Source organism: Poeciliopsis prolifica, unplaced genomic scaffold (genome assembly GCF_027474105.1).
Source record: "Poeciliopsis prolifica strain line A6 unplaced genomic scaffold, Auburn_PproV2 SCAFFOLD033, whole genome shotgun sequence".
Classification (NCBI taxonomy): Eukaryota; Metazoa; Chordata; class Actinopteri; order Cyprinodontiformes; family Poeciliidae; genus Poeciliopsis; species Poeciliopsis prolifica.
In genome coordinates this window covers 4,920,612-4,936,346 of record NW_026562408.1, presented here as the reverse complement: position 1 = coordinate 4,936,346, position 15,735 = coordinate 4,920,612, and the positions used below count along the sequence as shown (strand labels likewise).

The following is a 15,735-nucleotide window of genomic DNA, read 5'->3' as shown; positions in this document are numbered from 1 at the left end:
TTCTGAGAGGAAAAATGTCTGTGGTAACACCTGAGTCCCACCAACACTGTTTGATTTGCTCCACTTCCGCATGTGCGCGGAGCCAGTTGAGTTTAAGACAACTTTTAAATAAGATGCAAATTATTACCAAATTATTCGGTCAAAAAAATTTTGTCACTGTGTGTTTTGAAAAAAATAAGACATTTTACTCTGAAAATTCCAACCGGAAGCAGTGAAAGCTTCCGGTGGATGTCCTGTAAGTTTGTAGTTCATAAGTTTTATTGAATTCGGGAATTTAAGAACTGTTTAGTTGCTGCTGTTTATTACTCTGCGCATTAAATCGATGAGTTACGGTTGCGCCTGTAATCTGTGATCGTTAAGTGTTGGGTTAATATTCCTCCGCGGACAGGATCGGCGCGGAAGCGGCTCTCCATGGCTCCTCTCCGGGTCCTGTGCGTCCACGGTTACCGGCAGACCGGGAGCTCGTTCCGGGAGAAAACCGGAGCTCTGCGGAAGCTGCTGAAGAAGCAGCTGGAGCTTGTTTACATCACCGCACCGCTCACCGTGCAGACAGCTGCTGCAGAAGGTGGGTCAACATTTCACAGCAACAAACTCAACACGCCGACTGAGCCGCTGGAGCCCAAATACTCCTCGTTTTGTTACGTCACATCCGCGAACTTCACTCTGTATCTTGCGATTTTATGTGACAGAGAATGTGATATGTGGAAGCTGAATGAAAATAATCTTGTATAAGAAGGTGGTCTCAGTAAATAAAGTCAAAACAGAACTTTTTGGCTCTCGTGGTAGAAAGGAGTCCTGCGCACTGCAGAAAACTGACGCTGCAGCATTACCGTGAACTCACCATCATGCTGCCAGCCATGATGGAGGCAGCATCTGTTTTTATCATCAGGGAAAAGGAAGCTGGTGAAAGTTGTTAAAATATGGATGACAGAGGTTCACCTTGCAGTAGAAAAGAAACACTAAACATGCAGCCAAAGCTGCAATAGAATGATTGAGTCCAAACTTTTCTCACCTCAGATCAAAACTGCTTAAATATTCAATATTTTAATAAAAAACTACTCAGACACTTGGCTTAATGAAAGAAAAGTGTATGGTTTTCTAACATTGAGTCAAATATTTTCACGTTATTGATGTACAAAGTATTTTGACTTTATTTACAGCAATATAAACAAGAGCGTTTTTCAAAAATTTGGCTTGTATTTATCCAAGTTTAATTTATCCCTCGACATTTGTGACCTACAAACTATGACGTTAAACTGGAAGTGAAAGGAAAAATAATACTTTGTCTTGTACCTAACATTTTCCAATTAGAAATATCAAACTTTTTCATTGATAATTCATCCTAAAGAATAACAAACAGTCCCTTCGCTTCTTTTATCGAGGTTAATGTAACCCTCTCTCCCACGTCAGATAGGAGCCAAACAACTTTTCCATGTGTAAAAATGGTCAGTCAAATCCAATTGAGAATCTGCTCACAGAAGATTTCCATGCACTTCAACTGAGCTTGAGTTATTTTGCAAAAAGAAGGGGCAAAGATTTGCTTCTCCAGAGAAGGAAAATTGATAGATATACCCCAAAAGATTTGTAGCTGCTGCAGAGAAAGTTTGAATTGGGCTGAATAAAAAACCATGTCACATAACATTTTCAGTATGTAACGCATTATTTTGTGTTGATCTATCACGTAAAGTTGTCCAAGTGGCATCTGCATTTGTAAAATGTTGTTTCCACTCAACACTATAATGTGGTTTTCTACAAATCAGTGTAAGGCAAAAATATGTAAATTGTCAAATAGTTTGGAAATTAAGTAAAAATGTGAAATAAATTTAAATAATGTTTTTTTTTCTTAAATGCAGCAAAGCATATCAGTTTAATACATAAAAAGATTAAGTTGCCAATGAAGTAGTAGTAGCACTACTGTTAAACATGTTTGTATTTGTACAGACGTCAAACCTTTAAAATTAATACATTTTCAAAGATGTTTTTTTGCTTCTTTACTATAAATCAAAGAAAACTATCTTGTTATGTTTTACTTTTTCTCTGGACTGCTACAGGACGGTGAATTTCTTCTTTTTCGTTTCTGTTTTTTAAGGGGTTTCTAACCAGGAGAATAATTCAGTTCCAGCAGCCGGGGGCGACGAAGAGCCCCGGGGCTGGTGGTTTTCTGACATTCAGGCTCGGAGCTTCAGCGCTCAGCAGCAGTGTGAGAAAAGCTTGGGCCTCGACGACAGCATATCGGCGGTGAGAGAAGCCGTGAAGACCCAGGGCCCGTTTGATGGCATCCTGGGATTCAGTCAGGGAGCAGCTTTTGTTGCCATGCTGTGTTCACTCCAGGAGCAAAAACTGGAGCTGGAATTCAACTTCCGATTTGCCATCCTTGTTGCCGGTTTCCGCAGCGCTTGTGAGGAGCATCAGAAGTTCTACGACGTGCCGCTCCAAATCCCGTCTCTGCACGTGTTCGGACTGGAGGACAGGGTCATCCCTGACAGCATGAGCAGGGATCTCCTCCCCTGCTTCCAGGACCCCCAGGTCCTCATACATCCTGGAGGCCATTTTGTTCCAGCTGCAGCTGCTCACAGGCAAACGTATCAGGACTTTCTGAAGAGGTTCCAGTAAGACAACAAAATCACTGATTCTCAGTCAGAAGCTGCAACAGAATAAAAACTGAATCACTGGTAACTCGGTCCAGACTCAGATTGAATCTGGATCTGGACCTTTTTACATTCTTTTGTCTGATATATCTAAAAGAATAAGATCAACTGTTAGACTGAGAGGTGTAACGTCAATGTAAACTTGCTCAGGGAAAATCTAATGTAAAGAGCAATAAAAACGATTATTTAAGATTATTAAGGATGTTCAGTCGTTTATATTAATATAAATACATACCTAAAGGACATGACTTACAATAATTTTAAATGGACATAACAGAGTAATGGGTTTTATTTTCTAATAAAGTAGATGTGAAAAATGTGTTAAATCAGAGAAATTAAATTGAAATGGTGTTTAAATAAATGGGAACTTGAAGGTATTCAACTGTATTTGTATAGTTTGTGGTAAAAAGATTAATATAATGACATTACTACAAAAAATACTTATCAAAAATTAAACAAAAAAAGTATGCTTCTGTAGTTAATCTGAACTCTAATAAAGGATGAACATAGTGGAGGTAGTGTCATGCTGTGGGGATGCATTTCTTCAGCAGGAAGCTGGTCAAAGTTGGTGAGAAGCTGGATGGAGATGAGTCTAGTTATTGCAAGATGTTGAAGATTTGACTGGGTCAGAGACTCACCATCCGACAAAACATAATTTAAAGCAGGGAAAATCTGTTATTTTTTAAAATCTATTTTTACATTTTAAGGATTATTTTAGGGATTGTTGTGCACTTGACTAGAAAACAATAATCCCCAAAATGATTCATTTCAAACATCCACTCAGCCATTTCAGCAGCAGTTACTCTGGAATCATAAGTGATTTTTTTTTCTTCTTTTTAAGCTTTTAGTCACGTCTTCTCTTGTTTATAAAAACCACATGACACCCCCTGAAAATTTTCTTTGTTTTTCTTTTTGCTAACAGTTGCAGCCAAATTGTTGAAAAATGCTGACGGATCTTTATCACAACCAAAGTCGAAATCCTGGTTTATTAAGTTTGATTCTACACAGCCTGACTTGGCACACATCCGGAGAATTACAGGGATGATGCTATGACTTTAGTTGATGAATGAACAAACAGACAGGTTTGTGCAGAGGCAGAAACTACACAGGGTTCAAGTACGTGTTGTTCTTTTGTAGCTGAAGCATGTGCACGTCAGGCTCCTCTCAATTGTTTCCAGATGTGTGCTCTCTGTCTCTCCCTCCTCTCTACCTCGCTCTCCTTTACTTTCATCTCAGATTCTTCCTCAGCATCGTTCTCTGTCTTGTGCCGTACACATTTGACTGAAGCATACGTTTCCTACATTTCTAACACGAGCTCCAGTTTGTCGTCAGGGTTCTTCATTATGTCCCACCAGATGTCTTCTCAGAATGAGTTCTTATTCAAAGCAGGTGGCATTCTCAAAAATCTCCATAAAACGAGGAAGCCACAAGCTTGCTTGTTGTATGGCACACTCTGTTTAAAGTTGTCAACAAATGTGAAAGATTCTGTGTAAGACGAGACAAAAGTTTTGTGTTTAGATTAGTGATGTTATTTGGCTTATTGCTTTTGAAGGATTTACAACTATGATGGTTAAAAACTCATTATGCACCAGAACTGAAATCCTGTGTGCTTCTTAGTGATAATTCTGGTTGTTTTAAACACCTTATCCAGCCAGGAAATTGACAGTTGTGACAACTTAATCTAGATCTTCCTAAGGTGTTGAATTGTTTCTTTAGTGGGAGATCTGGTGTTGAGAGGTGATTAGGAATGCCTCTTTTTTGCCTCCTGTTCCATCTCAGATTGTAAAGGATGTTAAATAAAAACCACAAAAGCTGTTTGATTAAACTCCTCAAACACTAATAAACTCCTCACAGATGCTATAACCTATGAGGAGATCACAATATCTATAAGTGCAGTGCAGATCTATTTAATTCATCACAAAACTTACCTTTAATCTGTAGTCATCCAATAGAATTTGAGAAATAGTTTGGGGTTGTTTTGCTTCTCTTTACTTAACGAATAATTAGTTTAATTATTCAGTCAGTGATTATTGAAGATTCAGCAATTAATCCTTGATTCTATCTTAAGAATTCATCATACAGATGGATTAACAAACTATAATCTAAAACTTTTTTTAAATAGCTTGTGAGACTGATTTGTTATAAACTGTGTTTATGACACATAGTTATAAACCTAAATTGCTCTGTTAACATTCCACTGTAAATACTCATCATTTATAAACCTGCAGTGACCCTCACTCAACTTTTTAGGGTTTTATTTTTTGGGGGGGGCTTTTAATTTGTTATGCACATCTTTTTTCTTTTTTTTCAGCTTTTCAGCCACTCGTATTCACTCTCTCCAGAGTTCCCTTGTGGCCCTGGTGTCCCTCCAAGACCTTATAAGACACATGCACACACACGCGTACACATGGTTCTGATAACAAGTGGAGTGCAATGGAGAGAGTGAGTGAGGGAAGGGGAAACAGTAAAAGAAAAACACTGAGGGTCACCATTGCCAGTAAGTTTTACAACAGAGCCGTGACTCTCTTCTCAGGAATCCGTTCCTCCTGTTGCACAACAGACGGGAAATAATGGAATGAGACAGAGACGGATGAGGGTGGAGTTACCCAGCCTCTCTCTTCCACTTTCTGCAGCTGAAACAGGGGAGAGCGAGGACACGCTTTAAGTTTTCTCCACCACCAAGCTATCACTTTTTCCCCCATTCTTCAGGCTCGGCGGATTTTTTGGGGGAGTTGAAGCAGGGAGCCAGAGGGGTGTGTCAGGGCACAGATGGGCTCTATTTTGATTTTGGAGCGTTTGTTGTTATGGGAGATGGAAGAGAGGGGAGGGGCGATTTGGAGGCGTGCGTGTCTATAAAAGAGTTGAACTTAAACTCCAAAGAGCCTGGTCATCCCACGGGCCAGGACACGGAGATGAGACCAAAGCTGACCATTTTACCTGGGACAAAACCTTTGATCCATTCAGCTGAGGACTTTATTTTTTAATCTACTAGCCAAACAACTTTTGGATTTAAATTCATTTTTTAATCTGCTCATCTGTATTATTGTCCTTTACCATTACAACAATCAGCAAGAGGATGCTGATCATCATAAAGCTTTTAGTTTAAGTGACTATTTGCCCGCTTGAATTGGTGCGCTGCTGCAGAGGATGGGACATTGCAGAGCCAGGGCCTGTGTCCAGTCTTAACATGGGATTAAAACCATGCCTCTTTATTTTCTGTCTGTTTCTGTGGGTGACTGGGCTTCGCTGTCACAGAAGAGGAAAAGATGCCTCATGCTGTGAGGTCGTGCTGGAAGGATCTGCCGTGTGTCTGGCACATGTGGTACGCGCTGACAAATAAAAAGCAGGAACAGATGGGAGCCTATTTAAAGATGTCCGTTGAATTTCTATTTAAAGAAAAGAAACAGCAGCATAAGTCAACTGATATCAATTATTGGCATTACATTGGTTTAGAAATCAACATTGTACAATACATACAGAGTATTTGTGCATGTGTGTGGATGTGGGTGGGTGACTGCTTGTGTTTTTGTGTACTGGTGAACTTTGGTCTTCTTATAGTTCTCACATAGTTTTGGTTTTCCTCTGTGGTTTTCTTGTTTTTATGGACACTGAACTTTCCTTTACTTTTGTTCATTCTCTTTACCTCACATGTTGACAGTTTCAGAGGCTTATGTTAGATACCCACAGCCGCATAAATGATAGACGTTTGGATTTTTGCATGTTTTCTGCATATATTGATTACCTATAAATTCCTGCAGGCTTGGCCTTGTTTATTTAAAGGAGCTCTGATTCCCCAAATCTCAAGCAAGAGCATTTAGGTCTCACAACCAAATTCCCCTGGATTAAAAAAGAGGAGACCACACTTCACTTAAAGTATATTCTGTGATTGCTTCTGTTCCTATTTTTAACTTTTATCTGCTTTTTTTAAATAAAGTAACATTGACAGAGACAATACCCTGGAAAAACTGCCTAAAACAGTTAAAAGTGGATCTGATCTCTTAATGTTGTTTGTCACTCAGTGTGAGTGTTTCTGTAATTTCACCACATCCAGTCGTTTCCGGAGGTTTGGGTTTGTGTTGATTTGGCGCCAAAAAGGGGAGATGAGGTGAATTCAGGACATGGATTAGATCGTCCCCATGTCTGGTGAAGAAAATCCTTTGCAGTCAGTTTGTGCTTGAATCCTCAGTTAGACTTGTTTTTGAACATGGTCAGGGTCTTTGGCATGAACAGCTGTGGTTTGGCTGTCCTGCTGTTGCGTGACTGACAAGACTAGGGTAAATATTAGTCATCGTGACTGCAGGCTGTGGTGGAAACAAGAAAGGCATATCTTGGCTCATGCTAAACACAAAAATTTGAGTGCAATTTTGGTTGGTTTCAGACAGTCGTAAGGAGAGAAGAGAGGTGAGAAACGTTCCTTGCACTTTCATGGCTCGGTGATATTTGTAGATAAATCAATGTTGGATTTTTGACCTGAGCAATATGGCTGTCTGCCCATGGTGGTACAGTGTGGGGTGCTATGTGACAGTGAAACAGTTTTCAGTTCCTTGTTTTGATGTCTTGTAAATGAGAATGGGATTATATAGCAAATGCTAAAAGAAAAATAAAGTGAACATATTTTTTTATTGATTGTTCACTTTGCCATTTAAGGAGTGATTTCTCCTCTGTGTTTTGTAAAATGTAGTCACTGTTTGACTTTATAGATTTCAGATTGTTAATGCCAGTACGTAATACCAATGAAGATATCTCAACTCCCTAAAAATGAGATTTGAGCTGAAAGATTTGTTTGTAAGCACAATCAGATCAAGTTTAAAATCTGAAACATTTCAACTTGAATGTTTGTTCAACGGTGAAGGGCAGGGCTGGGTTTATGTCAGAGTGAGGACCAGCAAGTAAGTAATTTGTTTTGTTGATTTTTAGAAGGATTGTCCTGGAACTAAATACTTCTTTGCCCTGAACAGTAAGAGTTTATGTGCTGTTGTTCACTGATCAGCACATGAGCTTTTACAGTGCAGGGGGTGGAGGACAAACGACAAATCCAAACTTCTGATCATGAGTTTTTATTTGCTTTACATCACCTCAGAAAATCAATGCACATTAAATATGCTGTTTAAGTAAAAAGACAGTGATTATGGTCAAATTAAAAGACATATGTGAAAGACTATATTATTATAACCCACCATCCCCAGAGGATTGATTGTTTGAATGATTCAATAATCCATCTCGTAATTCAGATTATTCTCTACATTTGTGTGAGAAGGATGGTTATTGGTAAAATGGTGCATTTTTGCTGAGATTGTTAAATATTTGGTATTCATTAATCTTTTAAAAAAGTAAGTGCATTACTTTTTAAAAATTATTTGGATGAATTCATACTTATAAGTTATATATTTACTGTAGAAGTGGTCAGTAAAAATAAAATCAACTGGTTTGATATAAAAAGACAACTTTTTGGTAACTGACAGATTTTAATCTAAATCACTCATTATTTAAAATATCCTTTGGTCATTTTAATGATTTAGCTTTTTTTATATTATTAATTAGATAACTGTGAAGACCATACATTGACATTTTAACTTCTGTTAAACAGAAATTGTTTAGAAAAACATTTTTTGAAAAACAAAAACATTAATAATGTAATGGCATTTTGTAGACAGATATATATTTTGTATGAAGGTGCATAAACATCTCTTTCTACATCCCAAAGAGAGATCATATCTTGTCTTATCTGTCACAGTAGTCATGTCATAAATCAGACTCAAAATGAATTCAAAAGACCTTTATAAATTTCTTTAAGATGTTTAATAGAATAAATTACATCTCAGAACACTGACATAATCTGCCCGCTAGAGGGCAGGCTAACTCTGGTTATTGCAGCGTTTGAGTGCTTGGGTCTATTTTATTTCTGAGTAAATATGTTTGTTGCATGCTGATACAAAGTATATACGTGTCTGTGTGTGCATTTCTATATGTATGTGTTATTCCACCGGTGTAGCATCCAGAATGGGCTTGAATCTGCCTGCAGATATCAGAGCTGATGCCCAATGGGGGTTTGTTGCTTTGCTGCTCTCAAGTAGAGCTGCTCTGGTCTGGTGAACAGAGAGCAGAACAGGTGCTGGAGCCAGCTGACTCATCTGTGCAGCACGTACTGGTTGCATTCATCACTGTACTGTAATGAATAAACAACACGCTATACATAATAAAGAAAACGTACAAAAGGAGCAATGAACATGTGTCCTAAATGACTGAAGGTACAAAGAAATGCTTTGGATTTTGAACAGTAATGAAAAAGTAAAGATTCATTTTGTAGGTTGAATTAAGTGAACATAAAAATGTTGTTATTCTCCCTGCTGGTTTAAATGTAGGCCTGACTTTGGATTTTATCTTAATTTCAATAATCAATAAGTAGAATATTCAAAGGCTCACCTCATCAAAGCTGGACCATCTAAAGTCAAATTCCTATTAATGAAACTTGACATGAGGAAATTAATTCATACTTGGCTGCACAAGTACGTAGGATTAGTATAATGTTCCACAAATTAAAACTATCACTAAACTGATAAAATAAACTTTAACCCTTTCCAATTGTTTCCTCCTCTTAAGCAAATAATTGATTCAATGTGTTGGAGGATGTAATAGAAATTCAAATTATTTTTTATTAATAATTCCTGATTATGTATGTATTTTAAAGAATTATATTAATACTTTATTTATTTGAATTGTATCATGTTTATTTAATTGTGGTAATAAAAATAATGATAGATAGATATCAATCGATCGATTTGCTATTTAAAAATAATTTTCACTGTTTTTCTTTAACAAACACATAAAACTTATTGACCTCAAATTTTCTGTTCCTGATGACATCTGCCCCTAACGACCATGGCTGTAGACTGTTACCATGGTGCTGTTGCTAGAGTAACAATCTAAAGCCACGGTCGCCATGGAGACAGCAAGGTTGAGGTGGAGCTGGAGTTGGCATGGTAACTGGAAACTGCAACGTCTCATTGGTTTTGGTGTGAACATTACGCACTTGCAGGGTGTAGGACTCCCCCAATGCAAGCCCACACAGGTTTCCTCTCTGAGCAGGAGGGAAAAAACAGACACAGCAGGAGAGAGGGAGAGAAAAACAGACACAGAGCGAGATCACTGACTCACACGTTGACACTCTGCTATCGGGTCGGCCATTTTAAAAGCACTGCGCATTGTCATCGGGCTGTTTTCCACATCTACGCTCTCCTCACAGAGGTGTCTGATGAATCGCCAGGCTTCAGTAGCCATGACTGTAGACTGTTACTGTACTGTGACACTGTATAAGCAGTAAGCAGTCTAAAGCCAAGGTGCTGATGCGCTGGCAGGATGACGAAAAGAAGGAGGCAAAGTCCTCTTCCACATGAAAATCTGCAGCAACAAGCAGAGAGAGAGAAAAAGAGAGATTCACTATCGGTGAAATAAATCTGCTTCACAAGAAAGGAGAAAGTTGAAATCTAAACAGACAGGGAGGGAAGTAGCAAATTAAAAAATATAAATACGTTTTTTGTTTCAGCATAAGTTGAAACATCTTTATTTAAATGCAGTAAGTTAATTTAGAATTTAGCAAGTTCATTTTCAAGTTATGAAATAGTTTTCAGAGATTGCTACAAAGTTTTTTATTTATTGCAACAGGGCAGGTTTCCTGTAAATAAATCTGTCTATATGACTCATAGGATTTTATATAGAAATATTAATCTTAAAAACTACATTTCAATTTAAAACTGTGTTGTAAAATTCCTTGAGTTGACATTTGTTGTGAATTGGTAGTACTTAACTAGTATTGAATTCAGTTCAATTACATTTTGATATTCCTAAATGTTTTTCTCTCACAGCTTTAGATGCTAAGAATGTATTTAATTGTATAAGTAAAGAAACCAAATTGCAATTTCTGTTTGTAATAAATGTCTGTCTGTCTTCCTGCTTTTCTGGAAAAACTTTTAAAAATGTTTAAGTTTCCTTTTTTCAGACTAACTTTTGGCAAGGCTGCCCTGAGGCATCACCCACCCCCAGTTTTCCTGTCCCTGACCCACTTAGTGCTTAAATGTGTCCATGTGATGGAGATATTCTGAGAAACAGGAGAGAAGCATTCAACAACGACTGAACTGGGTTGGACCATCCTTGTCTCATGAAGCATAGGAGCAGCTCCTGCCAAACCTGCTTACAGTTTTTAGCTAGTGAGTTAGAAAACCTTTCAACTAAAATTATAATTTGAGGCCTTTTACAACATATTGAAAAGGCCAGAAAAGAATGAAAACTATTTTGTTTAAGTTTTGCTCACATCTTATTAAATGTGGAAATAATGGAAACAAAGTGAGAAAAATTTATTTTTTCTAGACTATTTTCTCTTTTTTATCCATCCTTCCCAGTTTGCTTCCTCCCTTTTTCACATCATTCCTTTTTATGTTTATTTCCTCCCTTCCTTTTATGTATCATCCTTTCATTCTGTCCTTTATAATATTTATCCATTTTTCTTTTTCACCTTTTTATCCACTTTCTTTTTTTCTTCCAGACTTCCATCATTGCTTTCTTCCTGAAGTTTTTGCAGACTGCATTTTCATATTGAACTTAACTTGAATACTCTCCATAACTACATTGAAAACCACATTAAATTTTAGAAAAGTATCATTTTTCTCCCCATCCATTCTGCTTCAAAGATCATTTTGACAACCACGACCAGTCACATGGTTAAGTTAAGCTAAAAATCACTCATGAGGCTCAATGTTTTATCCATTTCCTGCAAATTATCAACAGACTCTTCAAAGGTTCACAGTTGTTTTCGTTTCAGCACCAAAGCCTGGACAGCGACACAGCCGTGCGTCACGTCGGCGCTGTCCATGGTGCTGAACCTCTTGCCCCAGCTACTGAGAGGGGGCAAATTTCAATCCTGTTTGCCCCCACTGCTACAGCTATGCTGTGACCTTTAACCTGAAATTACAATTAGTCTGAAGGCACTTTCATCTCATCCCATATGTAACCTGACATCTGTCACAACCACGTCTAATTCCCTAATAGACGGTGCTGAGGTGACGACTGGCGTCACGTGGTCGAAAGCCCCCGAGGGGTTCGCGCGTCGCGTGTGACGACACCTCACGAGCGCACCAATCGGCTCTCGCTTCATTCTGCCGCGTCTTATCAGAGCGCGTGGGCAGTGACTAGGTCCAGCTCGGTTTCCATGGCGCTGGGGAGAAACCGCGAGGAGGTGCGCGTGCTTACATGAAGAAGGGCGCGAATGCTGGACTCCGAGGGCGTCGTTAGGCATCACCGGTCGTAAATCTACACGTCACCGGTTCGGTTCGGTTCGCTCTAGAAATGGCATGATAAATGTTAAAAAACGCTTTTATTTCTCACTATTGAACAGCACGTGCCCTACTTATTTCGTTATCGTTTAAAAGTGTTACGAAACAGTTTTATGACTTTTCTTCTTTTTTTTTAACACTCAACTTCCGCCACGACCAAAGTCAGAGCTACTGTATGCATTAACAAAGACTTGTGAATGAACAGGGGGGTTTCATTGACTGGTACCACCCACTCCCACCCTCGCGCTGTAAATGCACTCTCCTCTCGCACTGACAGCCGCGCGCACATCTCCCAGAAGATCACACTGCGGTGTGCGCGTGCGCGAGCGAGCCGGCGAGCGAGCACAATGCCTTTAAAAGGGTTATAGTAGGTGACTGCGTATCATCTGCAAAGTGCGCAAGAATGACGCAGGAATGACTTCACCAGTTGACGACGTCACAAAATTAGATCTGAAAGAAAAAAAGATGAAGGAAACGCCGACCGGAAGTGCACAAGGGGGGGTTGGGGGAGAGAGTTGAGGAGAAAGGGGGATGAGAGAGAGAGAGGAAGGGAGAGAGAGAGAGAGGTGAGCAGTTTAGCGCGCCACCGGAAGAAAGGGATGGCAATAATGTCATCACTATCACCGGAAACCTCCCGGTGCCTCGAGAGATTTTAAAGGAGTCGCTCATCCGCCCACCAACCCACCAACCCACCCCACTCACTTTCTGAGCACATCCCTGTACACTACACTGTGACATTTCCACATCTTTCCCCATCCCGATAAAGCTAAAGTAGGATCCCCACTCTTTAATTAACCATATATATATATATATATATATATATATATATATATATATATATATATATATATATATATATATGTTTGCATATAGGTGGTTTAAAGAAATAACAGAGAGAGCATAAACACTTCATCGCGATTTTGCCCCTAGTTTCCATCAAACATAATCTATTTCAGGTGTGGGAGAGAAAATGACTCACACTGCAGCAACTTCCAGCCAGCGGATCTCCACGAGAAAACTAGTTTAAAGCATCTTTCACTTTTAAAAAGAAAATCCATCTAGAATACATCATTTCTAGATGTATTAATTGGACAAAGTTTAACGTACATTTTCCTCCCGAGTAAATAGGACTTGAACTTACCTCAGTTAAAGTTTCCTGACTGGCCGCGCTTTGCACAGAAACATCTCTCCATCTCTGGTCTCTTCATCCCCGCGAAACTGCCGCCCGTCTTCTCCAAAGTCGCTCTCCCAATACAGACCGGGCTCTCCCATCAAACCGTAGGCTTTTTATAGAGATCCCGTAGTATCTCGTGGAGGAGGGGGGTGGGGGCGTAGGAGGGAGGAGTGGCGGAGGGCGGTGGAAGAGGAGGGGGGAGGCTCATTCAAAGATTCACCTACACATGTACGTGCGTATCCCACGTCACTGAAACGGAGTGCAGCTATTTATAAAGCGGAGGAAAAGTATAGCTCGAATCACTGTGCAGGACTTAAAAAAGGATATTTAAAATAGTATGTCTTGTTGCGTTCTGGAGGGTGACATTTTACACATTAAGTTTTGTTGTTGTATTTTAAGGAAGGAGTTTGAAATCCATCCCCGTCTGAAGACAGATGTTACATCAAACCTGATCAGAATAAGCTCTCAGACGCACCTGCAGCTTGGTTAGGTTTTGCAAAAGCTTGTAAAATATACATTTGCTATCTTGCGTTTCGGGATAAAAACATCAGATTTGGGGAAAAACGATCATTCCTCTTCTCAATTATCATTTGTGAGATGATGAGTGTAAAAGATGGCAGCTGACACCTGTAGTCGGATTAAAACGTGGCCAGCAGTTTGAGCGATTAGTGGATCGTGATGTTCAGACGAGGTGATGCATCACTGCAGCTGCCTGCATTAAAACGGCAGAAATATTGAATGCAGCGCACGTTTTCCCCTCTTTTTTTGCACCGTATTGCGATTTTAAAGCTAAAACGTTACAAAATAGATCAAAGACTGATCGCATTTTACTACGGAACCAATAAAAAAGAGGTTTAAAGAGAGTCGTGCGTAACTGCGCCCCAGAACAAGGTTGTATTCAAGTCACATCTTTGGGGGAGATTTTTGGGGAGATCCTCGTGCGTAAAAGAAGTGTGTCAGACTTACGTAGGCGGGCGGATCTAGAGGCTCCTATAATTTACACGCACTTTGGACACATTTCTCAGGAGGACATAAAAGAAATGTTTCGTGGAGTTGAGAGAAAGAAAGAGAAAAAAGGAATCACGTCACGCAAGTAGTTGAGAGAAAAGTTAAGAGCCACACACGCCTCCAACCTGGAGCAGGTGTAGGTGATAACCTGTCCCCGTCCGGCACCACTCACCTCCACCTCCACCTCCCCCACTGCACGCCTCCTTTAAAATAAAAGATTCATCAGCTTAAATTGGTTAGGACTTTTAAATTAAGAGGATCTGAAGTGATCTTTTAGTTGTAAGTTTTAATTCAGGACAAAATTATGCAATTTTAAAATAATCAATTGTCTACAGCACACATTGTATTCACTAAGCGCTGCCTAATGAAGTTTTGGTAAATTTTTAATTGGTTATCAGGCGCAACCAAGGACAGGCCTGGAAAATTGCAAGTTGTTCAGACACTAAGAAAACCTTTCAGAACTTTAAAATTATATAAAAATAGTCATGCTGCTTGAACTTAAACACATTTTGTTGCATTGCAGCCAATTATGTCAATGTATTTTTATTGGGATTTTATGTTATAGCCCATATAATGTATCCTTTATAAGTGGAACCTATATGGACAGGTTTGTCATCCAGAGCTTCACTCAGAAAGCATCCGACAGGCTCATGACGCTGGAGGAGCTGCAGAAAGCCACAGCTCAGGTGTTGGCAGTACAGTTCTGCACAATTATGTGTTTACGATTGAAGGTCAATATGAAACCCATTGTTTCTACTACAATATTCATTAAAAGTTTACAACAAACATTGTAGGAGATAAGCACATCCCAAAGAAGGTGTTGTGACTCAATGTAATCTAATTTATGCTTTGAAGCAAAATAAAAACTCTACTCAAGAAAAAAAAAATTATTACAGCATTTCACCCTGAATACACCATCGTCACAGTGACACATGATGGTGTCAGGATCATGCCGAGGGATTTAAGAAAGTCACAGCTAAAGTCTAAAACTGAATCCTACTGAGAATTTGTGGCAAGATTAGAAAAATTATGATATTTGTCCAATTTTTCTTCATGTTGTGCAAAGTCAGTAGACAGTATTAAACCTTGAAGGTGTAATTATAGCAAACGATGGTTCAACAAAGCATCGACTCAGAGAGGCTAAATGGATACTTTTCAGATTTTTTTCTTAAAAAGAGTTTTAAAACTCATATTTTGCTTTCCAATTCTCACCTATCTTCTGTTGCTGTATCACATCAATTCCAAAAATAAACTCTGACTTTGTATTTATAAATCGCAAAGAAATGACTTTAATATTACACTTTTATGTAATATCAACCAATTACATTACTTGTTGCTAATTAAGTCTCACACATCCCTGACAGTTTAATGTGGATATCAGATGTTGATCATTTTTAATTCCTCCTTACTGTAGCACAGAAATGTGTCAGCTGGCAGGAAAAATATATATTCATGAGACCGGAGAAGTGCTGTCTATAGAACATAATTTTAATGATTCAATTGAGAAGGAGACCATCACATTCAATTTGGGTAATCTTTGGTTCATTACTTAACTGTTAGTTGAAAAACATGAATGTGA

The 15,735-nt window shown here is 38.9% G+C and overlaps 1 protein-coding gene across 2 annotated transcripts; it reads left to right on the top strand.

The window, feature by feature from the left end:
* The first annotated feature begins 211 nt into the window (after positions 1–211).
* On the top strand, positions 212–3,089 carry ovca2 (OVCA2 serine hydrolase domain containing). 2 transcript variants are annotated; one of them, XM_055051655.1, is made up of 3 exons: positions 212–235; positions 389–565; positions 2,090–3,088. In XM_055051655.1, the coding sequence occupies exons 2-3, from the start codon at positions 412–414 to the stop codon at positions 2,611–2,613; spliced, it is 678 nt and encodes a 225-aa protein (XP_054907630.1). In that variant the 5' UTR covers positions 212–235; positions 389–411; the 3' UTR covers positions 2,614–3,088. The 2 variants fall into 2 exon arrangements, with proteins under 2 accessions (XP_054907630.1, XP_054907629.1); XM_055051654.1 differs by lacking the exon at positions 212–235 and having other exon boundaries at positions 250–565; positions 2,090–3,089.
* The last annotated feature ends 12,646 nt before the right edge of the window (positions 3,090–15,735 follow it).